At 49.9% G+C, this 25522-nt stretch overlaps 1 protein-coding gene and 1 long non-coding RNA gene across 2 annotated transcripts in view; both read right to left on the reverse strand.

Annotated features, from left to right (window-relative positions):
- The window catches only part of PPARGC1B (PPARG coactivator 1 beta), a 104532-nt gene extending 79234 nt beyond the window's left edge, over window positions 1-25298 (reverse strand). The window contains exon 1 of the mRNA XM_045551399.1: window positions 25138-25298. Coding sequence (XP_045407355.1) covers window positions 25138-25215 — 78 coding nt within the window. The 5' untranslated portion in view covers window positions 25216-25298. The remainder of the gene's footprint in view (window positions 1-25137) is intronic.
- Window positions 21076-23830, reverse strand: LOC123638081. The gene is made up of 2 exons (XR_006735157.1): window positions 23590-23830; window positions 21076-21572 (listed from the first exon to the last, which is right to left on the reverse strand). It is a non-coding gene; the product is annotated as an uncharacterized LOC123638081 (long non-coding RNA).
- Window positions 25299-25522: the final 224 nt, after the last annotated feature.

Below are 25522 nucleotides of genomic sequence, written 5' to 3' on the forward strand. Positions count from 1 at the left end.
AGAAAAGGAGGCACTCCCTCCCCCCTTCCCGTTCCAAGGAGGCAACTACTGCTATGGCATTCACTAGGACTAGGCCCAACTTGTTTACGCTTCACATCCACTCAGGGAGAGGTACAGTTATTTTTCCCCTTTTGCAAATAAATAAAGAGGCAAACAAGAGTCAATTACTTGCCTGAGGTCACGAGTAAAGCTTAACTGGCTCCCAAGAAGACAGACAACAAACCACAAGACAGAACCATACGTGAGGAATTTTATCCTGCAGTCATCAAAATGGTGAGTTCAAAAAAATGTAAGGCCACGGAAAAGACCTTCCATAGACCTTAATAAAGATAGATTTCCCAATATACTGCTAGGTGATAAAGTCAAAAAGACAATATGATCTGATTTTTTTTTAATGGAAAAATATATATACGGGAAGAAAGAAAAGAAACATTTGTGGTAGTCACTTCTAGACAGTGAACTTTTTTTTTTTTTTTGAGACAGAGTCTCACTCTGTTACCCCGGCTAGAGTGCCGTGGCGTCAGCCTAGCTCACAGCAACCTCAAACTCTTGAGCTCAAGTGATCCTCTTGCCTCAACCTCTCAAGTAGCTGGGACTACAGGCGTGTGCCACCACACCTGGCTAACTTTTCCTATTTTTAGTAGAGATGGGGTCTCGCTCTTGCTCAGGCTGGTCTTGAACTTCTGACCTCAAGCCATCCTCCCGCCTTGGCCTCCCAGAGTGCTAGGATTACAGGCGTGAGCCACGGTGACTGGCCTAGACAGTGAAATTATAGATGGTTTTTATTTCCTTTGGAAGGGTATATCTGCATTTCTTTAATTTTCTTCAACAAAGATTTAATTCTTTTGTAATAAAATCCTAAAAATAACTTTTTGTTTTACATGTAAAAGCCAAAGCCAGAGAAGAGACTCATATAAACCATAGGAATTATGAATGTATAAAATTAATGGCCAATTCTTTAATTATATCTTCTTTTTTTTAATTTCAGAGTATTACGGGGGTACAAATGCTTATATAAATTGCCTTTGTACCACCCGAGAAGCATGAATTATATCTTCTTTAAAAACTAGAAATATAAAAATTTAAAATCATTAGTGATTTTAAATCATTTAAGAAAAACACCCCCTCCACACACACACACACACACACACACACAAGGATATAACTGCACAGTAGAGACCCAAGACCATGGAGCCTGGAAGGAAGGCTCTAGACCATGGGGTGGGGCTGGCCTGCAGCCTCTGTTTCCCCAAGGTGATGAGCTCCTGGGGAGGCGTGTAGCTGCCCACCCCCTGCTCCCAGAAGATGGCACCTGCCCAGGCACACGACCGCACAGGAGCTGCCCCGTGGATTCTGATCCTCCAGCCTGGTTTGAGGTACGTCTCACAACAGAAGCTGCCATGCGCAGTGTCGGTGATAAACAGTCATGACTTTAACAAGTATGCAATTCATATGTCAGCCTCTTCTCTTCCCGGCAGACTCTAAGCTCTAAGAAAGTAGAGGCAGTCCACCCCTAGCATCCAACACAGAACCTGGCACGGACTGTGACTCATTAGTATTTCCTGAATAAATGAACAAGCAAAGGGACGTGTGATTGATTAGGTGAATGAAAAATGAGTGAATGGATGAACGAGTGAATTCTGGGCTAGAACAAGCTGAGTGGCTGGACTCGCCCAAAGGGCAGGGTTACTCAGCCGCCGGAGTCCACTGAAGAGCTGGCCAAGTGACCTTTAGCCCTGTCACTGTGAGCTGTACCCTCACATGGCCAGGATGCCTAGATCTAACCCCAGCACCAGCTGGCGCTGACCACATGTATGGGTCTGAGGGACAAGGGTCATGGTATAAGGGGGAGAGAAGGAGAAAAGGTAACCATTACTCAGGTTGTTACTAGGAGAGATTAATCCAAGCCAGAAAATGCCCCAAGCTGCCCACTGGCCTTTTTCTAGAACTTCAACTCTTGGGGCTACAAGATCTTTCTCCTAGGGCAGCAGCATCCAGGAGAGTCCAAGGCCTCTACGTTGGTCCATGTCACTCCAACTGTGACCAATGGCTCCCTCTGACCGCACCCCCCCCCACCCCGGCCTAGCCATGCTGGTTTCACCGCATCATGACCCTGCCCAGGGCCCAGCTATTCCAATTCTGGAAACCTCCTTCTTATTAAGCAACCCAATTAGCCCCACTGACCTCCACTCCCTACAGCTCTCCGAGCAGCCAGGCGTTAAATCGCAGACCCGAGAGTGGAAATTGGCTTTGTGTCGACGGTGGCCGTGGACGCTGACACCATTAGGAGAGCTGGTGAGGAAGCCCTCATCCACTAGGACTACTCTGAATTCAGGAAGGCCTCCATTCTGCAACTTACACAGGCCTTGTGGATCTTACTCATCGCAAATAAATACTGTAGCTCAAGCGCTGGCCTAAAATGCATTTACCCACTCACCTCACCTGGGCTGACTTGGCCCTCCCGTCGGACAGGGCCCACATGCCGATTTATATGTAGCACATCACCTGCTATGAAAAAAACGCCCGAATACACCAGGTTTCTTTACGTGGCCTCCCCCTGGGTTCCGTTTCACAAGTCATTTGTATATGCTGTGCAGAACGGCAAGCGCCGTGGCTCGAGGCCTTTGCCCTTGTTTTTCCCGCTGCCTGGGAACACTTTTTCCCCCAAAGGTTGCTTCCTTTTTGATTTCTCGGGCTTCAGCATGAATATCACCTCAGAAGGGCGTCTGGGCCGCCCCTTTCTCATATAACCTGACTACCCTCATCACATGTTCTTGTTTATCATCTTACAAGGCTTATCACTAGCTGAACTCCTCTTGTTCATTTTCTATGACCCTGTGTCAGGTCCCTGGCAGTGGTGGGGTCCAACTCGCTGCTGTATCCCCAGGTCCCAGCATAGTGGCTGGCACACAGGAAACGGGCATTAAACAGGGAGTGGATGAGCAGCAAACCTCCCTTAGCAGAACAATGAATGAGGCAGGGAGACACAGGCCTGGGGTTGCAGAAGCCAGATCCAGTCTCAGTGGGACGCTGGGTGAGTCATGGACCACGGGGCTACGGCTCAGCCAGGTGAGGCCCCCACCCCTCCCCTGTGGGGGAGGAGGGAGGCAGGCTGAGGCAAGCTTCCTAGGGCGACACAAAGAGAGCATCTCACAGGAAGTGACCTGCAAAATCCACAGGATGGGGAAAACCCTGAAATTTGCTGAGGGAAGACGTATGTCCTGTATCTTCTAGGAGGGGCCCAACGGAATCAGCATCAGGACCTGACGCTAGTCCCAAGGCCAGGGACACTGCTGCTTTTCTGCTAAATCCCCAACGTCTGGACAGGTGCCAGCACAGAATAGGCTCTTCAGTGTTTTCTAAGTAACTCACTTATTAAGTACCTCCTATGTGCTAAGTACTTTATACACAAAGCCCACTGATTCTTCAAATCAACCCTGTACAGACAGGACTCCTGTTAGTACCTCGGAGAGGTGAAGCAATACGCCTACGGACACACAACCAGTAAAGGGCGGAAAGCAGGGCCTTGAACCCTGACAACTGGGCCGACAGGCCTCCTGCAAAGCCAGGCAGCAATGGCACCGTCCACGCCAGACAGGCAGGGCTCCCCCGCTCCACAGTCATCCTCTCCACGGCCCCGTGTGCTCCACAGAGAATGCAACCGTGGCCCAAAAAGGTTAAGCCCCCTAGCCTAGGGTCTACAGCTAAAAACCGCCGGCAGAACTGGGATTCCAACCTAGCATGTTTTTTAGCTCGGAAGGGCTCTCAGAGACTCAGCCACGACACACAAAGGCTGTCATTAAAGTTGGGATTCTTTACTCTAAAAATCAGGATGCTCTCGAGGACGTTGCACACTGCCCATGGCTCCTACAAGACAAATCAGGATCCGGTTACCCGTCAGGCTCAGCCTCGCACGTCCTGACTCCGGTCTCCCCTGGGCCTCACTCTGCTACCTGTTTAACCACATGACTGGGATCTAAAGTTTTCAGTGTCTGAAACCTTATCACTCATTTGAAACCAAGAAAATGTGAATGTGATATTATGTTGTGACAGCTTTCTACAATTTATAAAACACTTCTACACTGATTAATCTCATCTCTCCGACAACCTGCTGTTGAACTAATATCCTCACTTTACAGAGCGGGAAACAGTGACACAGTGAGTTTCAGTGACTTAGTCAAGTGCACACAGCAGGTATGTGGCAGAACCAGGACCGGGATCCTGACCCTCGTCCTGTGGACATTCTCCTCCAAACCAGGCTGCCAGAGACGTGGGGGGAGCCCAAGGAGGTCCTGGGGTCATGTGAGGGAATGCAGGGAAAAAACGAGCTCACCCACACAAATCAAGAGAAGAATCAACAACTGATAGGCAGTTGATAGGAAACCCAAGCGAGAAAGATTATAAATTAAAACTTCAAAGAGACACCGGGCAAAGATCAATAAAGTTTAATAATAAGCCATGTTGGTGAAGGAGTGATGAAATAAACATTTCCCACTCATTTCCATGGGAACATAAACTGACACAATTTCGTGAAGGGGGATGTGGCAATATTCATCAACATTTTAAACGCACACACCCGTTAACTGGGCAATTCCCCTCTGAGGCATTTATCCTATGCATATAGTCACGTGTGCAAAATGACACTTGTACAAAGATGTTCACTGCAGACGAACAGCACTAAATTAGGAATAACCTAAACACCCAACAGAGGACTAGTTAAACAAACTATGATCAAGCCAAAAAATAAAGTATTAACAGATCTTTATACATTGATACAAAATGATCTTTAAGAAATATTAAGTAGAAAAAGCAAGTTACACAACAATGTCCTTAGTTTGCTATTATTTGTGCAAAAACTGGGAAGCAGGAAGTTAGACTATCTATGTACATGCTGGTGTCTGTATGTATGGTTTACCTCCAGGAGAACACACTAGAAATTGGTAGCAAGGTTACTCTGGGGATGGAAACACAAGAATGAGAACACAAGCGATGACTTCCATTTGTAACTTTTATAATTTTTTAAACCAGGGTCTATATTACATTTTCAAAACAAACACAAAAGTAAGTTGATTGTCTTTTCCCTGTTGAACCATGGCCCATGTTGAAACCAGTATGAAAACTAGCTCATCAGGCAGCTGGATCTTCCTGGGGCCTGCTCCGCGGGACCCCACCAATCTCTTCCCCTGGGTTTGCTCCAATTGCAGCCTGAATCACAAGGTGGATCAGTTAACACTTCAAACAGCCCAGCTGAGTAACAGTCTAAATCAGGAAGCCTGGTTTTAAATGCCTTCCCTACCAGCAAGGGTGTTTATCTTGCTCTTTACATATTAACAAATGTATATATAGACAGATACAGTTTACAGTGTGTGTACTAAAAGCCAAAGCTTGGATGTAATTAAAGCCTGGGGTATAATGGCCACTGGTTATGTGAAGTACTTGGGGGTGATTGGATATTGTCTAAATGTGGCATTATCTGAGTTAAAGCAGGTAGCAGGCAGGGCACTATGGCTCACACCTGTAATGGGAGCTATATGGGAGCTCACTTTGGGAGGCTGAGGCAGGAGGATCGCTTGAAGCTAGTAATTCAAGACCAGCTTGAGCAACATAGCAAGACCTCATCTCTACAAAAAATAGAAAAATTAGCCAGGCGTGGTGGCACATGCCTGTAGTCCCAGCTACTTGAGAGGCTGAGGGAGGAGGATCACTTGAGCCCAGGAGTTCGAGGTTGCAGGGAGCTATGATTGCACCACTGTACTCTAGCCCCAGCAACAGAGCAAGACCTTGTCTCAAAAAAACAAAACAAAACCCCAAAAACCAACAAAACAAAAAAACCAAGAAAGAAAAGAAAAAACAAAAAACACAAACAGGCAGCAATCGCAGTAGCTGGGGAGGGCACAAGCTGAAGTAGCAGCACAGCTTTACATCTGTTTATGACTCTACAACTTGCAATTAGCTTTCAAAACTATTATAAATGTGTTCTCACAGCAATGCAGGGATTGCTCCCATTTTATGAAGGAGGAGATAATTAAACTGTGACTACAGTCTAGATTCTTTCCCTCTCAAGGTCGTGGGCAGAAATCAGCCCATAAAAGACGCAGGCAGGAAAAGTGCACCCAAGGAGGGAAGTTTGGCTACAGATGGAACCTACAATGTTACCTTTTTTTCTTAAGTACTGCTTATGACTGGTTATTTCTGGGTGCTGGGATTACTTTTATTTTCTTTCTTTTGCCTATTTGCATTCCCTCAAATTTCAATAAATTAACACCTACCACTTTTGTAACAAGAAAAAAGTACAATTTACAGAAGAAGAAAAGAGATAATCACATATTCATTTGAAAGGCATTTAAACACATCAAACTGCTATGAGTGGCTATTTCCCGAGTAGAAGAGACTGCAGGCTGGGATAACCTCACTTTCTCTGACAAATGAGTCCCCAACACTGGAAATTTTTAAAATATCACATTAAATGTGGTTTTACTATTAAGAATTAATTGTATTAAATGTATATAGATTTTATATTTGTTGAGTGAAACAAAATATAAAATTAAAAAGGAATCTAAGGCAATAAGTTATTTCTCTAAAATATCTTGAGATTAATGGTAAATTATGGCACAGTTAAATGTCTGAGTTACAGAAATATACTGCTTTTACATTCACTTGCTCTGTGAGGCTCAGAGCACAGCTTCCCCTGGTTGTAGACAGATCTTGTCTTCCAGGCTGAAGCAGGGCCAGGCTATCTGCACAGGCACCCACCGTGTGCACTTGGACCTGCCCGTCAGTCCCACGGACACCTAATCCACCCGGCTGCAAAATCCGGCAGCTGGTGCAAGCCAGAGAGAGTCGGTGGCTCTGGTGTTGAATTGCCTGTTGGCCACATGGTACCGTAAGTGTGGTCGCTCTTTTTCCACTTGATGTGAGCTTTCTTTAAATAATTACAGACCTCATGGCTGAGACAGCAGCAGCTCTGTAAGCAGCTCTGTGTGAAAGATACCAGGGGACAGGGCTCAAGAAAGGCCACCGTGAGCCTCAAAGAGCAACCACAGCCAAGTCTGCAGACCCCCAGTGTATCCAAGTATCCACTGACACCTTCCCTCCCCTGTTAAAATTTTTTTAAAAACTAAAACAGAGGGGAGACTTAAAAGGCAGTTAGTTTTATAGATCAAAAAATAATTCAAGATGTATAAAATAGTACTGTGGAAAAAAGGAAGAAATCACTTTAGATATAATCTGTCAGCAGAGGATTTTGAATGACTTGCTCCTTTAAAAAAAAAAAAATCTGGCCCAAAGTTCCCAATTTTCACCCAATCTTTCCACCCCCATGAATGACTTATCCAATGTTCCGTGATTCACTGGGGAGGTTGGAAATCGGGGATTCTCTTGCCTGGAGTTCCTCCTCTGCCTTCTCCTCCTTCCAAACCCACTCGTTTAAGGCACATGATCCCATGACACATTTCTTCCAACTTGCAGTTCAAAGAGAAGTCAGCACCTGTCACCAGGAAAGGGGACACAACCTGGGGAGTTAAGAACCTGCAACTGACTTTGCCCATGGGCTGCAGGGAAAGTACATCACCCATCTGAGATGTGACTGTTCCCTTGCTCCATCTGTCTCCATAACTAATCTTCTCCCTCTCTATCCAGTACCTGGTGGCTCTGCTCCAAGCAGAATTTACCAAAGCAGAACAGCCCCCACAATTCATAATCCTCAGTTTAGGACACTCTGAAACAGCTCCAGTATAGAAAGATAATGAGTCACAGGATGGCAGAGATGGGAGAGATTAGGAAACTCAGGCCCAGAGAAGGGGCAAGACTTGTCTAATGTCACACAGCAAAGAGGGACAGCCCTGGCCTCGCTCCAGACTCCACGTACAATATTCTCACCATGACAACCTAATCGCCAGTGTAGCTGCAAAATTCTTGAAACAAGATTTTCTCTTTCTTAACTCTAAATTAAAGAGAAATCAATGGAAGTTACACTTTTCTGGGGGCGTTTCACGGTTGCAACTGTTACAAAATCACACAAGGATATTGCAACTCTGAAAAGACTGGAGATCGTTGCTCCAAGGAGAATTCAAGATAATCTGGGGAATTCAGTCTAGACGAGACACAGACGTGAATGACTGAGGGGCCCCTTTCAGAAATCGTCCCTTCTCGACCAGGGAGACTTGAGGGGCCACAAGTCCTGCATTCCTGTCAAGTCCCTGCAACAGTGACCTTATTGGGCAAGGCCCTGCAACATCCCTGGGGCTTGGGTTCTTCATCTGTAAAACAGAAATGAAAATCCTCAGGAGGATGTGAATTATGGATACGAAAATGCTGTGCGAATTTCACAGTGATTGCTAAAAGGTACAACGGCAAATAGGACTAATAATTATTATTATTGCAATAAGTATCATCATTGTCATTAAATTTATTGAGGGCTTATTCAATAAAGCAACTAAACTTCTCCCTCTCCCTTGGGTACCTGGTGGTTCCACGGGGCCTGGCCCCGCCGATTCCTGCTCTACTGTGCGAGGGACTTCAGTCAGGACTACAGATGGGAAGTTGTGCCCCAGCCCTTGTGTCAATCCTTGTGCCTCCCACTCCATGCCCATGGCCTGGGGATGAGCTGTCCAGGTCACGGGGTAATACCACTCATTCCACACTGCCTGTGACACCCAGGGAAAACCTAGTCACTCTCAAAGTCACCCTCCTCCTGAAACCTTCCCGAGACCTCTCCACTTCTCCAGAGCAGCCTCCAGCTGGCTTCTCAGTGTTCCTACTTGTGATTCTCCCAGACACTTCATTCATCCTGTCTGTTCTTCACCCTCGTGGGTCGTCCCGTCAGCTCAGATCCCCCCACCAGTCACTTGCCGCTCACCCACCAGCCACACCACGTGCTGGCCTTCCCGACAGCCAGGTCCCTCTCCCAGAGGCCCCTCCCATCATGTTGGTCAGCCCCCGCTCATCCTTCAATATCCTTTCTGTTATAAAAGCTGTCTGGACACTCTGTGCTGGGCCCCCTCCAGGGCCATCTGCAGATCTGCTCTTCCAGGGCAGGGAGCAGGGCTTGCTCAAATCTGCAGCCCAGCTTCCCGCACAGAGGGAGTGATTGCTGCATGGACAGAAAAAGGAAGAGGTGTCAAATGATAATCCACAGTTCCGTAACTCATGGGCCCACTAGTTTTCTCCACCAAGCTGTCATCAAACCATCTGGTCATGGACCATGATCGTTATTAGTGATAATAACACCCAGACACTGCACTAAGCTCTTCAGACGTTGTATCTTCTCATCTTTTCAACTACTCATTGAGATACATATTATTACCCCATTTCACAGGTGAGGACACTGAGGCCCAGACAGAATAAATAACATGTCCTGAGTCACTCAGCTGCTAAATGATAGACCCAGACTCAAAGCTTTGTTCTTAACCACGGTTCTAGTCTGCCTCCCACTGCTCTTAAAACCCAGACCTCGGGCTGTGCACACCACCTGGAACTAGCTGATACTGCTCCTCCTCTGGTTGTCTCCTAACTAGATTATTGAAAATTTACTGACAGGTCATCTGAGCAAAGGAAGTGAATTCTGGGATGGGTTCTATGCCCCCTCGTCCCTCTCCTACTTGTCACCTCACCCCTTTTGAGCCTACCCTGCTCTCCCCACAACTTGCTCCACCACTCTGGGCCTACTCTGACAAAGCAGCCTCAACCCACTGTCCCCTGTGCTGCCTGCTGCAGTGCCTGGCCCAAGGTCCACCACCACCACCCCTGGGCAGGAGGGGCCGCAGGCTCAGCAGAGATTGCCACATTCCTGCTGGGGGGTGGACCAGAAAGTGCAAGCCAGGCAGCCACTCCTTCAGCTACTAGGACAAAGAGCAAGGGTGGGAGAAGGCTGGAGGCCCAGAGCACTGCAGAGCAGGTAGCTGGTGCGCACACCCACGGGACAGGGAGGAGCTGTTGCCCAACCCCGAGGAGAAAGTGGTGTGAGGTCACTGGGGCACTGGGGCATGACTTCTTGGGGCAAGGCCCTGGTCATGCCTACCTGCTGGGCCCTGGGGGCCTCTGTGTGGCTTGGTCAGCAAAGGAGCTGACCCCTGGCCCAGCACTCACGCCCTGGGCCTCAGGTCTCTCATGAGAAGAGCAGGGCTGATCCCACTTCTCTCCTGGGGCTGCTGGGAGAGTTAGTGAGCTCAGCACAGTGGTCAGGAAAGTTTAAGGGCTTGGCCCATTTACTCATTCATTCATTCAAGAAACATTCAGTGATGCAAAAGAAGTGGAACTCTTACCTAACACTATGTATAAAAATTAACTCAAAATGACCTAAATGTTAGCGGGTGGGGAACCTGCAGCCTCAAGGCCACATGTGGCCCTCCAGACCCCCGAGTGCGGCCCCTCGACCAAATCCAAACTTCACAAAACAAATGCATTTCTTAAAAGGATTTGTTCTGTAAAATTTGGATTCAGTCAAAGGCCACACTCAAGGATCCACATGTGGGGCAAAAGCTTCATGACATTGGATGTGACAACGATTTCTTAGATATGACACCAAAGACACAGGCAATGAAAGAAACAATGAGACTAGATGAAATTTTTAAATTTTGTGATTCCAAAGATACAATCAACAGAATAAAAAGGCAACTCATAGAATGAGAGACAATATTGCAAATCATGTATCTGATAAGGGAGTAATATCCAGAATATACAGAGAACTCCTAAAACTCAGTAATAAAAATCCAAACCACCCAATTTAAAAAATGAGCAAGTAACTTGAATAGACATTTCGCCAAAGAAGATATACCAATGGCCAGTAAGCACATGAAAAGACGCTCAGTTAGGGAAACGCAAATCATAACTGCAACGAGATACGACCTCAGGTCCATTGGGATGGCTACTACCAAGGACACCAGACAATGATAACTGCTGGAGAGGGTGTGGAGAAAACTGAACCCTGCGCGCTGTTGGTAGGAATGTAACATGGTACGGCCACTTTAGAAAACTACGTGGCAGTTCCTCAAAAAGATTAAAAACAGAATTACCATATCATCCAGCAATTCCAGCTCTGGGCGTATACTCGAATGAGCTGAAAGCAGGGTCTCCAAGAGATACCTGTGAGTCCACGTTCTCAGCACCATGATTCACAACAGCTAGAATGCGGAAGCAACACAAGTGTTCGTCAACGAATGGGTAAGCAAAAGGTGGCGTATACATACAATGAAATATTATGCCACCTTAAAAAGGAATGAAATTCTGACATATGCCACAACAGGGATGAGCCTGGATGACATTAAGTGAAATAAGCCAGTGAAAAAAGGACACATACTATACTTAGAGTACTCAAACTCACAGAGCAGAAAGCAGAATGGCGGTTGCCAGAGGCTGGGGCAGGGGAGAACGGGATGGTTGTTTACATGGGTACAGAGTTTCAGTTTTACAAGATGAAAAGAGTGCTGGAGGTGGATGGACGGTAGCGATGGTTGCACAAGATGAATGTATTTAATACCACTGATCTGTACACTTAAAATGGGTAAAGATAGTAAATTTCATGTTATTGTGTATTTTGCCACAATAAAAAAATTGGGGGAAAAAAAAACCAGAAAAGGAAATATTCAGTGAGTTCAAGCATGCACCAGGCCCTACTCCAGCTCCTACAGACACAGCGGGAATCGGTCAGGCAACATCTAGTCCTTGTGGAGCTTCCATTCCCAGAGCGGTGACAGGCAACAACGAGGAACAAATTAATAAGCAAAAGCATCCGGGGGTGGTACCTGCCTTAAGAAAAGAGAACAGGGTACGGGGACAGACAGTAGGCAGGGCAGGAGGGCTGGGGAGGGCCTTTCCGAGGAGATGACACCAGAGAGGACCTGAAGGAGTGAGGGAAGAGCATGCCGGGCAGAGGGAACAGCAAGGGCAAAGGCCTCTCACTACGCCAGCTCAGAGACTACTTCTGTTATCACTCGTGCCACAGCCTGCCCGTGCGGTAGGAGCGGCACACACAGCTGGGAGGGCAGGGCACTGGGCATCAGAAGTAGATTCTAGTCCTGTTGCTACCCTGAAACTGCTGCATGGCCTGGGACCATGACCAGTACCCTCTGATCTTTAACGGTTCTGCTACATCAAATGATCACTGGTCTGGGGTCTGTAGGTGACGTGCATCCTCTCAGGTTCCCCCCCTCTTCCGACCCACTCACCTCCGAAAGCAATCCTGATCCCCCACCTTTGATGAGCTGTCCCACACGAGATGTGTGGCTCAGGACCAAGGAGGACAGATACAGAGACAAAGACAAACGTTCGAAAACCGATTAGCTGCAGGATCCTATCGAGTCACGCTCTGTCCCCCATGTGCCCACCTACGACGTGGGAACACGCCTCTCCTTTTGCCTGTGACACGAGACTGCAGTGAAGATCAAGTGGAAATAGCAGATAAAGAAGCCACCCCTGCTCCACACAGGCATTAATTATAAAGCTGCCTTCCATCCGTCCTTTGGTCATTTGTACGCCAAATGCTACCCTGTGCTCGGAACTGAGGCAGGAAAGACAGAGAGGGAAGGGAACCGACAGTTAATAACAGACACTCTACAAATAGCAGCTGATGTTTTAGTACCAAAGCAGAGGTGTCAACGGAGGAAGTTTTTCAAAAACGTAGAAGCTTAAGGGCCTACTCTCAAAAACTCTCACTCAATAGGTCTGGGGCAGCCCCAAATGTGTAATGATGATTTTTTTTTTAAACTACACTGTTGACTCTGACGTGCACTCCTGGCTGAGAACCACTGCTTGGTTCCACCAAGCCCGGGAGGTAAGTCCCGTGATCACTCCCACTTGGGAGCTGGCTAACTAGAGCACAAGGCAGCTATCTACCTCCTTAGATCACACAACTAAAAATCACCAACAGTTTCACTCTAAAGCCCAGGCTCTCATCCATCACCGAGTACACCGTTTCTGAGGCCGGTCAGCGTTTGCCTAACCGCATGCTCTTTGTGCCACCCCACGCAGCCTTGGAGATGGGCAAGACAATACCTCATTTTCTGAGACCAAATTAACTTTCAAAGAAAGTTTTATGGCTAGACTAACGCCTTATTCATCTGGCATCATCAAGGAATAATGTGTGCTCACAATGAGCAAAGTTTATAAATAACTTGGAATGCCAGAACTTTTTCCGGCTTTTGAGAGACTTCCTACGTTTGACGGTAATACCAAAATGTACTTCACACTTCCTTGCTTCCTCAAAGAGAGAACAGGGAACAGAGTATACCTTTCCTCAGGGATGATCCACTGTCTTCACCGCCCATTAGCTTTGCACTTTCATGCAGTCATGTATTCAGGAGCGAGAGGGGTGTGCAGGACACCCTTGGCCCTTCACTAAACGGCCCCCAGCTGCCTTCGGCGCTGCAGTCCACATGTCTGTCTGCCTCTGGTAAGGCCTCACCTCTCACCCCACGCAGGCACACTCGAGCAGAGCTGATTTGTGGCTTCTAATGTCATGAGGCCTGGGCATGACTGCCCAGCTTGTAAGAACTGTGTGTAAACTAGGAGCAAATTGGCCCTAAGTAGGAAGGGTGACCAGTAGGACACACAAGCGGATTCTGAGCAAGGAAGATGCATACAGTATGGAGTTAATCCTCTTGGGCTACATACTGTGGTCACAGGTCCCCAAGTCCTCTCCTCTTCATTCCCCTTTCTTCCCCGAGTGGAGGTCAGCCTGCCTAGTCCCTCTGGAATGAGTGGTTGGGCAGTGGGCATGAGGCCAGGGCAAGTTGCTGGTTTTAGTCTCCCTGGAGGATGTGGGGACATTTGACCAGACACCTCCCTGCAGATACCAAGACTCCTGAAGCTCTGAGCCCCTCCCCAGTTGGGCCAGAGTGGTTGGGCCCTGTAACAGACTGGATTCCTAACAGTGACTTAACATTCCACAAAGACCTGCACACCGGAGGTATATTCTGATCGGGGTTATGGTGGCTCCACAAGTGTTTACCTTTGATTCCTTTGTGTGTAAGGCTTATCTTGGTGACAAGGGCAGTGGGCTCCTGGTGGGGACTGATATAATACCCCTGGACTGACCTCACCCACACATCCTAGCACAGCACCCAGCACAGAGAAGGGCCTCTGGGGCCAGGCAAATGTTAGATGAATTTTCTGAACAATCAAACAGCACTTGTTCATTCATTCAGTCACTCAACAAGCATTGATTGGGGGCCTACAGTGTGCCAGGAAGTGATAAGTCACTGGGGGATTTGATGGTGAACCCCCTCAGGACCTTGATGAGGTCCCTTTCCTTGGGGAGCTCCAGGCCTGACTGGGTAGAGAAGAGAGAACAGTATCGAGTAAACACATAAACTAAAGTTTTAATAGGCTGAGGCTACAGTTTTGCATTTAACCAGACTCCAGGGAAGGCCAGGGGAGGAGACAGAACTGGCACGCAGTGGGCCCTGAATAAATGGATGTCTTCCCCATACAAATCCTCCTCTGCACCCCCTCCTCGGCTGGGAGGGCACCACTCGGAGCCCCCTGCACTCTGTGCCTTCTCTCCCGTATCTAGCAACTTCCACCCACCCCACCGATGAGGCTGGGCGCAGGCCCTACCGCCCACCTGGGCTGCACCACAGACCCTTCACCCCATTCCCGTCCTTTCTCTGTGCTCAGCCAGACCAGCCACACTGCAGGGGGCAGCACCATGTGCTCTGAAGCCAGGCAGACCTAGGTTCAAATCCCAGCCCTGCCACTTCCTAGCCAGGGCACTTGGGGAGAGTCACTGAACTCTAATTCTCAGTTTTCTCATGTGTCATAGTACCAACCTCACTGAGTAGTTGAGGACCAAACAAGATAATGCACCTAAAGGTCCTGGCTTAGTATCTGGTACGTACCAAGTAGTCTCTAAGTGTCGGCTATTATACATGATTACTGTTATTAATAATAATAATGATGATAGTGAAATCCTTTGCTGACTCCCCACTGCCTGTCAAGTCCAAGCCCCTCACCTGGATGCTCCAAGCTCTCCTTAGCCAGTTTCCCCAGTCTGTCCCCCACCCAGACTGTGGGACTGCAGAGCAAAAAGGGGGCAGTTCTGAGAGGGGGTGAGAGAAGGGGGCACCTGGGCTGGGCCTTGAAGGAAGCAGCTGGAGATGGGGAGGGGCGAGGAGGAGGAACAGACTCCACAGAGCGATCACCTGCATTACCACCTGGTGCAGGGGAGGGACTGCAGACCGGCAGGAGCACCACAACTCTGGATCAATCTAGGTCCACCCAGTTGTAAAATGGGGATACCAGTGGGGATTGCTTCATGGGGTTCCTCCGAGGTTTAAATGTGATTATATGTGAAGAACATAGTGCAGGGCCTAGCAGAGTAATTTCCTGAAAGGGCTAGTGGTTGTTAACTGTTATCATCATCATCATCATTACTGTTAAACGACGTGGTTGAAGATGAGGCCAGACGGGGAAGCCCTAACACCAGGGTTCATGTTCAGAATATTCTGCTCTTGCAGCAGTGGGAACAGTGAGGCATGGCCACATACATAGGGGTCAATGAACAGATGGACTGTTGGATGGATGGGCAGGTTGGGCCTTGAATGCCAAACCCAAGAGCCTGCTTCTGCAGGTCCTGCAGGTGTTTTGAGCAGGGGCTGCTGTGATCTGGGATCACTAGCAGCATGAAAGCCAGGTCACCCTCAGTGCCAAGGAGCTAGGGGCAGGGCCTTCCCCGATGTTCCAGGTACCACACTTCCCTACGAGGAGCCTGAGACCAGAAATAAAGGCGTGAGCAGCCACGTTGCCAAGGCTGTTTGCCATGGCAACATCAGGGAGCAACTCGTGGGCCGGCTGCTGCAATTGCTCGGGGCCTGGCTGGTTTCTAACGTCTTCTCGCTCTCCCTCTGCTAAATGACTGTGTTCTGCCAGGCAATCACAAGGAAAAAATACGGCTGCAGAGCTATCGGGGAGCATCCATCTCAGCCAAGCAGGGCTCGCCCGGCTGAGTTCCCAGACAGTGGATCCCAGACAGTTGAATCCCTGCTCCACAGAGCCAGCCCTGGCGGAGCAGACGGCAGCCGAGGGTCCTGTCCTGCCTCTGCTGAGTGACCTGAAGGCATCCCCTGGGCTGCTCCCAGTCTGTTTCCTCACTTCAAGGTAAGGGTATCAAGCAAAATGGTCTCTGAGGCACTCCCAACTCTGGGAAAGCTCAAGTGGACATTTACGGTTTATATTTTACATTATTGTCATTGCCATCAACATCATAATGACTACGATTTACTGAGCGCTTGCTATATGTCAAGCAATCCTGCAAGCCTTATTTATCCTCTCTAGTTACACTATGATTACCCCCAATTTTGTAACTGGGGTGGGACAGATTAAGATACTTGCTCAAGGTCACACAGCTAGTAAGTGGTAGAGCCCTGATTTGAACCTTAGGTGGTTAAACTCCAAAGCCCAAAGCCCTTAACCACAATCTGATATTTCTTCTCCTCTCTTCAAGTGGCATCCACCTGGATTTGGTTTCCTAAGTCAGTACTGCAACACTTGCTAAGGCTGGAAGGGATTCCTCTTCTGCTCCCCAAGAAGTACAGGGGGAAGGAAAACAAAATACTCCAAAGAGGAAGCTCAGGGCCTCAGCAGGCTCAAGAACCAAGCGCTCAGGGAAGATGAATAGTAGGGTGTGTGTTTTGTCTCTTTTAATATTAACAGGGCTACTGTAATACTAACTGAGCATTTCTAAACACTTTACAGGCATTGCTCCAATTCGTCTTTACTAAAACCCTTTAAAGTATGTGCTACCATCAGCCCAACTTCCTAGATGAAAAACCCAAGGCACAAACAAATTCTCGGCCAAGGCCACAGGGCTCGGCCCAAGCAAAGCCCAATCCTAGAATTCAAAGCTCTCTCAGCCACCTAAACAAACTATTAGGGCAAATGTTTGTTTTCTTACCTAAAACACCAAGAAGTAATTACAGGTCTTGGGGGATAATTAATCAATGACTTTCTCCTCCCATTTGTAAAAGTCTCTCTGGTCTCCTACTCTAGATTTGGGTGGCAACTCCAGCTGCCACCATGAACCTGTAGCCGCTATGCCCAGCCCAGCTGCGTGACCTCAGTCCAGGCCCTGCTCTCTGAGCTCTGTGGACACAGGCTGCTGACCCTCAGCCCTCGTGTCCCGCACTGGGTGGTCCTGAGCATCTAATGAGAAACCCAATAGGCAACAGCAAGGGGTGCAGGTGGGACCTTTGGCATTTAGGAAGAAAATGCAGCCTGTCCAGGGGTGATGGTGGATCTTGCCCAGGGCCCCACAGCCACCCAAAGCCCAGCCACCCTGGGCCACGGTGACTCTCAGAGGAAAACCCACCTTGTCCTTCCCCCAGAGCCAAGCCCTGACACTGGAAAAGAACTGGTAGGGGAGCCAGGGACCTGGACCTCCTCCAGCTATGTGGCTTCTCCTCCTGCACCTGTGTCCCCTCTTCTGGAAAAGGCAAGGTAGACCTGATGCTCTCCAAGGGCTCTTCCAAGCCTGGCAGGAGAGGGAGCCTCTCACATCCAAGGTTCAAATCCCAGGTCAGCCATTCACTAGGTGGGAGACCCTGGGCCACTGACCTAACCTCCCTGCACCTCAATTTTATCACTTACAAAATGGGGAAAACTGACCCAACCTCACAGGGTTGTTGGAGAAACCCACACAACAGTACTCCTAAGTCTCCCTGCAGATACACACTGAAATACTCAGGGACAAAATGATGTATTGCGCAGCTCGATGGAACTAGAACGGCCACAGGTCGGCCACAGTGGAAACTGGGTGACAGGGGCAGGGGGTTCACTGGACTGTTCTCACCACTGTCTACATCCTAGGGTAAAATGTCTAAAATACAAAGTTCTTTTCAGAGAACCTGACACCTAAACACACAAAAAAATTCCCTTGCCCAAAAACTCTTCTACTTAATGGGTAACCACATGCTAGTCCAGGATAAAAATAATTCCTTCTTGTCCTCCCAGAGCTTTCAGTCCAGTAGTAGGGACACAAGCACACACAGAGACCATGTGGCAGTAAGTGGCACGTGCCACGAGGGAGGTAGAGGCAGAAGACCAGTAGCTTACAAGGCTTTCTGGAGAGGACAGGCTTTCAAGCAGGGGCTTGAACTCCTGGTGGGCTAGGAATACATATGAATGGCAGGGATGGAGGTGGGGAGAGAACATCCCCGTTCATTCTATGAGCACTTATTAGTCCATCCCTCCTCAGGAACACATGGACTGAGGATATAAAAGGAGCAGCAGTGTCTGCCCTGCAGAGGCTCACGGTCCAGCATATCCATTCACTCAGGAGGATTTATTAAATGTCTCCTATGTTCCAGGCACGGATCTGTTCATTGTGGGGGAAAAAAATGGTCAATGAAACAAAAATCCTTGCCCTTGTGGAGTTTAACATTCAGGAGTGATTCCCTAACTAACACGTGATCTGAGAAGAGATATATCTATGATTTGGTGCTTGTTCTACGCCAAGCCTGTGTTACGGGCTTTAAATCCATGCTGTCATTAGATTTTGATTGACTCTTCACAGGACTCTGATATGGGCAGTCCGGTTTATGATTGTTTTCCCACATGCGGAAATGGAAGCTCAGATAGGTCATGTGACCCGCCGGAGGCCTCGGCCGGGAAAGCAGAACCAGGGCTCAAAGCCAGTAAGGGGATTCCAGAGTGAGTCCTCTGCCAGGCCTGCATACTCCACACAGGGGACGGGGCAGCTGGCCTGCAGGTGAGAGAAGGCATCACCGATGACAGGAGACACAGAAAAAAACAGCAGGAGCCCAAGCCCAAGGAGGAAAATTCAGGGCCTATAATGGGGAAGGCCAGGACCCCAAAGGGACTGTCTGCTTTAGACAACTCAGGATAAAGTCAGGGGTCTAACTCTCCAACTTCCTCGGACATCAGGTTAGACTTTAGGCTTTAATTTAACAGTACTGGGGAGCTGAGATACCAAGCTATGAAAAGACATGGAGGAAACTTAAATACATATTACTAAGTGAAAAAAAAAAAACAAAAAAAAAAACAACCTGAAGAGGCTACATACTGTATGATTCCAACTACATGACATTCTATAAAAGGCAAAACTATTGAGTCTGTAAAAAGATCAGTGGTTTCCGGGAGTAAGGGAGGGAGAAATGAATAGGTAGAGCAGAGGGTTTTTAGGGCAGTGAAACCACTCTGCATGACGCTGCAGTGCTGGATGCATGTCACCACACGTGTCTAAACCCCTAGGATGCACAACACCAGCAGTGAACCCTAATGTAAATGTGGACTCTGGGTGATAATGGAGTGTCAGTGTGGGTTCATCAATTGTAACAAATCTACCACTCTGGTGGGGAATACGGATAATGGGGGAGGCTGTGCATGTTGGGGGCAGGGCATATGGGAAATGTCTGTACCTTCCTCTCAATTGTGCTGTGAACTCAAATCTGCTCTAAAAAAATAAAGTATTTTAAGAAAAAGTATTGAGGAGGCATGGCAGATGTGTAAGCAAGGGAGTGACATCAGACATGCACTGTAAAAGGACTGATCTGCCAACGGGGCCAAGGACAAATGGGAGAAGACAAAGCCTGGTATGGCAAAGATCTGTTTGGTAGCAACTTCAGGAATCCCGTTGTGAATGGGCGAGGCCCTAGGCTGGAGGAAGGCGAGAGGAAGAGAAAGGCCAATGCAATCCAATTGATTCTGCAACGACTGAGTATGCATGGGACGGATATGAGGCACTTGACTACCTCGGAGTAGGACAGATAGGAACTGACCCTGCTCATTCTCTTCCAAATGACTTCAATCAGGTTCCCTTCACCCTCACATAATAAGAATTACTCTTCTCTTTTTTATGTAAAAAAAAGATGGCATGCATGAAAATTAGCTTTATACTTAATCCTGTCCTTCTAAAGTGCTTCAAAGAGGCAATTTCCAAGTTTTATGAGCAGCAGGTCAATGTTCATCTTACATCCATGGTATATTTCATTCCCAACCCTGGGATTGAGAGACTGAGGCCTAGAGAAGCAACTTAGAGAAGCAAAGGGACTTTGCTTCCGTCTAGCATTCTGTAATTCTCTCTATACAATGTGCCTCCATTTGCTCTTGGTGTACAAGGTATTAAAAAAAACAATGATGAACGGAAACAGAGAGTATTCCTGTCTTCAAGGAGCTTGGAGTCAAGCGGTCTGGGAATGTTGCCCACTAATCATGGATCTTCCGCTCACTCAAAGGTAACGTAGGTAATGTAGTCTTTAGCAAGTCAGTAAGTTTTCTGAAACTGTAAGATCTGTACAACTGTAAAATAGCACCTACACTTTGCAGAATCTTTGTGAGAATGAAATGTAATAGCGCAAATAAAAGGCTCAGAAGAGTGCATGGGAACTAGAGGACGCTCAGTAAATATTGCTGGTGATGACAATGATGAAGGAGACAGGAGCTGTGAACACTGCAATGCTCTTGCAATGCACTGCCAGGCCTGAGCCCCCATTTGCAAGGCTGCTTCTGACTCAGGCCAGTATTCTTTCTACTATTTTCAGAGAGACAAGGAAAAGAGTGACTCACATTGTGGCAGAGTGGCACTTCTGGCTGGCCTGCACCTGCTGGGGAGAAGAGGGCCCCAAGGTAAAGGGGAAATATGAGCCCCCAGGGCCCAGCTGCTGGGCCATTACCTTTCCTGGGTTTCACAGGCATCCCAATCACTAGCACCAGCCAGGGAGCCCCAGTGAAAGTGGAGCCCAGGTCTCCGGTGAACACGGCCCTTCGGGGCTCAGGTGAAGAAGTTATTCTCCCTGGTCTCACAGAGATGAAAAGGTAGACAAGTGCACTCAGCAAAGGACAAATGTACCCTGCTCCTATTGGAAAAGAAGTTGGCCCTGGCCTCAAGGGCTGTAGAGGCAGCAATATTCCACACCTAAGAAGTGAACACTAAGACTTCAAGCCCTTTTCCCAATTTTCCATGTGGCAGGATGCTCAGTTCCAGCTTTAGAACAATGAGGGGACAGGATATCTATTGCAAATGGGTCAAGTTCACCAACACCATATTTCACATAACAAATGGCCCATGATCATATGGGAAAAAGTTCAGCATCACAAGTAATCAAAGAAATGCACATTAAACAGTAAGAATGACAGAATTTATTGAACAGACTGGTAAAAATGAAAAACAATGAAAATACCAAGAGTTATCTGGACGTGGGCAACCAACCATTCCGGCACAATGCTGGTGTATAAATTAGTACAATCTTTCTAGAAGGCAATCCAGGAATGGGTTTACCAAACATCTGTACAATCCCTTTGATGAAGTAATTTCATTTCTAGGAATTTAAAGGAAAGAAAAAAGACATATACACAAAGATATCCATTTTAGCATTACTTACAATAGCAAAAAAAAAAACAACTTACATGAGTAACAATAAAGGATTGATTAAATACATTTTGGTTAAACTCTCAATGAAATACTACATAACCACTAAGATATTACATAGAATATTTATTGATTGAAAAGATGTTCACAGCATCTTGGTTTGGAGGAGAAAAATTAAGTCACAAAACAGTGTGATTCCAAGTTGTAAATTAATACATTCAGAATGACTCCATTTTTGCAAAAAAGATGAGATCTACATGAATAGGAAAGAAAAAAATTTGGAAATATATATGAGAATTAATAGTGGTTATCTTTGGGTCATGTTACATACTTGTAATTTTTCTCTTTATGCTTGGTAGTATTTTCTAACAATTCTATAATTAAATATTTTTAAGTGATAACGGGTTGGAACAGGTGATTTCTAAAGTCCCTGCCAACTCTGACATTTTGGGCATCTATGACTGATGTCCCAAGCGACTTCAAACGGCCCATATTTAGTGTGGGCTTACTTGTGTGGCCTCCAGAGCCCTCAGCTTTTGCCCACAGCTGCAGGCCCCTGCATTCCACTGTCCCCACACTCGCTGCCCAGCTGTCTCCCCTGCCAGCCTGGGAGCTTCTGCTTGGCAGGGCCCAGCTGTACCCCTGTCTGTAATCCATGTGCCTAGCCAAGAGCTGAGCAAAGGAACACTGACAGGTGCCATGTGGGCACAGAGAGATAAAAGGCACAACTCTAGCTCTAGAATCTTACTGGACACTGGACTCACACATAAAGTGCTTGGTTGTATAACACAGACGAAGAAAACCAGGAGAGAGAAAGCAGGGCAAGCTGGGCTGGGAGGCTGCTAGAGAAGGCCATGCAGGATGGGGGGAGTGGGGGGGCACTCCAGGCAAGGCACAGCCTGAGCAAAGGTGAAACCACCCAAAGTCCTTTGGGATATATGACCCAAACCTTTCCAAGAAACTTTCATAATCCTTGTTCTGCTAAATTTCTGTACTTTGGTCCCAGTGGGTAAAAGTTAAGTCTCCCAAACAGAAGTCCTCCTAATCTAACCCTGGATTAGCCACTGAACACAACAAAAATCTTCTGGACAAAGACAATGAATTACCATTTTATCCACTTTCTCCCAAAGCTCACAAAGGGAGAAATGGAGGAGAGGAGGGTCAGGGAAGGGCAAGGGGAGGAGAGGGGTCACAGGAACAACCAGACAGCTCACATGCAAACACTGCTCACCCCTACCACCAAGCCACTGGATGCTCCTGCCGGCGCCACCAGCCCCATTTGACAGATGGAGGAAATGCGGCTGTGAGAGTTAAAATGGTTTGCTGCGGGGTCACCCAGCCAGAGAGTGGGGAAGGTGACTCCACTCAGGCCTTCTGACTCCAAGTCCAGTGCTATTTCGAGGTAACACACAGGACCTGGAGTCAGGAGCCCTGGGTGGCTCTGTCACCCTCTGGCTGCGTGGTCCCGTACAAGCCGCTCACCCCTCACGGCCTCTTTCCCCAACTGTAAAATGAGGCGGCGCACAATGGCCCGCCCAGGTCCCCTTCTGGCTGGGCCCCATGAGCCTTCTAGGGGCGGCTGCAAAGCTCGTCCTATCAATTACACTTCCCAAGTTGGGCTGGCCAAGATCACCAGAAGATCCTCGGCCTGTCACGTGGTTACATAAAAAAAGCAAATGTCCCAGATTAACTTTCACTGCACTGATCCTACTGACATCTGATTGCCAAATTTGTTAGTTTCCTTGGGTGAAATATCCCTGCTGGCTAGGCTAAAGGGGCCAATAATTATTGTTGAGTCAAACACTGAAGAAGAGTTAAAACGAGGGTAAGGCTTTTCTTGCCATCGGGTTTCTGAACGAGTCTCCGGCTCTTTCAGGCCTCCCTCTCCGAGTCTTAAGTCAAGAGATTTGGAGACGCCCCCAGGCAATTGATCAGGACAATATCAAGGAACAGTATCTTCCCAGGAGCAACTCTGCCCTCTCCATCCCCACCCCCGATCCAGTCCCTCCAGCCCCAGGCTGACGGCTCCGGAGCTACAGAGGCTGGGACCCGCCTTCGGCGCAGACACCGGCGCGGGGCGTGTGACGGAACCCGGCGACAGCGGCGGGTGCTCCACCGCAGTTTCGTCAGAGGTAAAGGTACGCGCCCGGCGCGCGCGGCGTGTGCACACACATACACCCGCGCGCACAACCGGCTGATCACACTCCCCCCAGACCTCGAGAAGCGCAAGCACACGCCACCAGCCCCTTCGGCCTCTACCACAAACCCACCCGAGCGCGCCTGCCACCGACCACGCGACCCGCGGCTCCCCGACGCAGCGGCGTTCGCTGGGGGCCAGGGCCGGCCCTCCCCCGCGCGTGGCGGGCTTCCTCTCGGCGACACCCCGCCACGCCGCGCCGTCCCAGCCGCCAGCCCGAAGTCGCCACCCGGAGTCCGCCCGAGATGAACGTCGCGGCTGCTGCGTCCCCTCCAAGTCGCGTTTCACCGCAAGGAGTCAGCTTGCAAGCCTCTCCCCGCCCACCCGGTCCCATGACAGCTGCTGCCGCCCAAAGACTGGCAGATTATAACAAGAAGCAAAGTTTCCCTCTCTCTCCTCCCACCTCCCGCCCCCCCTCGCCTTCCCCCTCCCTTCCAGTGTTATGCAAAACGGGCCGGCACCAGCGCTCCCACTCCAGGTACCAAACCAGCCCCCGTGAGCCGCGCCCGGTTCCGCCCGGCGGCCCCTCTCCGCGCCCAGGCGTGCCCCAGCATCCGGGGTCGCCTTCCAGGTTCCGCCGCATCCCCGGCCCCCCGGAGACCCGCAGCCGGGCGCCTGGAGAAAAAGCCCTAACTCTGGAGCCAAACTTTATGCTTGCAACAGGCATGGGGTGGGGGAAATGGGGGAAGGGGTGGGGGGCGCGCACGCCTTGTTGCAGACGTTTTCGGTAGCTGTTTGTCCCAGCAGCTCCACTCTCCCGGTCTCCAAGCCACCAGCTTCCTCGGCGCCCCCCCCCCTCCGCCGCCCGGCACACCAAAGCACCCTCTCCTGTCACGCGCGTGTCGCCAGTGGGGCTCCCAGGCTCAGCCTGAGCCCGGACGCCGCCTCGCATTCCCTTCCCCCTGCATCGTGGAGCGCGCGCCGGGGCCGCGCGCCGCAGGGGGACCCAGGCGCCCCCAGACAGTCCTTCCGCCCCCATCCTGCCCGGCTTTTCTCCCAGGGGGCTCCGCCAGATAGCAAAACCAGGAAGGCGCTATCTCCGCCCGCACGTCCACGTGCCCCGCAGACCCCCAAGCCCTTATCCGGCAACTGGCAGGAAACTCCGCTCTGCGGGCGCCGGTGGGCAGCCGCGGGGGGCCAGCGACAGCAATCGGGGGACCAGAGGCTGGAGGACTAGGGGACTCCAGGGACAGGAGCACGCGCCTGTGCCGGGGCCACAAGTCCACGTGAAAGTACGGCAGCAAGTGCCGGGCGCCGAGGGCGCTCCTCCAACACACAGCGCCAGTCTGAGGGTCCCCCACACCTTGGCGCGACTCCACCTCCCCAAGGAAGCGTGGTAACCCACAGCTCTGCCCGCGGGGGGGCGGACTCCAAGCGGCCGAAGCGAGACCCCCCCCAGCGGCCGTAGCGCCCCCAGCGCTCCAGCACGCGCCGGGGGACCTCCAGTTCCCAGCCCCCGTAACGGATCGCATCGCAGGGCGCGCGGAAGGGGGGCTCTGCAGCCTGGAACCCCCAGATCCCCCAGTGCGTCCACCGCTGCCTCCCGGCCTCCGCAGCTGCGGCTGCAGCCCCCGCAGCTCAGCACCCCTGGCCCCGGGCCCGCGACCCCGGCGGGCCGTACCTGCGTGTCAGCGAGATAGTTCAGGAAGAAGGAGGAGAGCTCTTCGTCCAGCAGCGCGCCGCAGTCGTTCCCCGCCATCTTCCAGCCGCGGCTGCAGCGTGCGGCGGAGTCAGAGCCGAGCCGGCCCGGGGGGAGGGAGCGCGCGAGCGAGCGAGGGAGGGGGGAGGCGGGAGCGAGGCCGGCGGGAGGCGGAAGGCGGAGCCCGAGCCCCCGGCTGCCGCAGGGCCGCTGGCTGCGGGGGCGGGGCCGCGCGGCGCCCGAGCGGGCCGGGGGTCGCGCTCCCGCTTTCCTGCGCGGCGTCTGGCGCCGCGTCCCGCTCCCGCAGCCCCCGGCCCGGAGGAGGGCGCCCGCAGCCGGGTGGCGGTGCCCCAGCCAGCGGCCGGCT

This window comes from Lemur catta, chromosome 5, assembly GCF_020740605.2.
Source record: "Lemur catta isolate mLemCat1 chromosome 5, mLemCat1.pri, whole genome shotgun sequence".
Classification (NCBI taxonomy): domain Eukaryota; kingdom Metazoa; phylum Chordata; class Mammalia; order Primates; family Lemuridae; genus Lemur; species Lemur catta.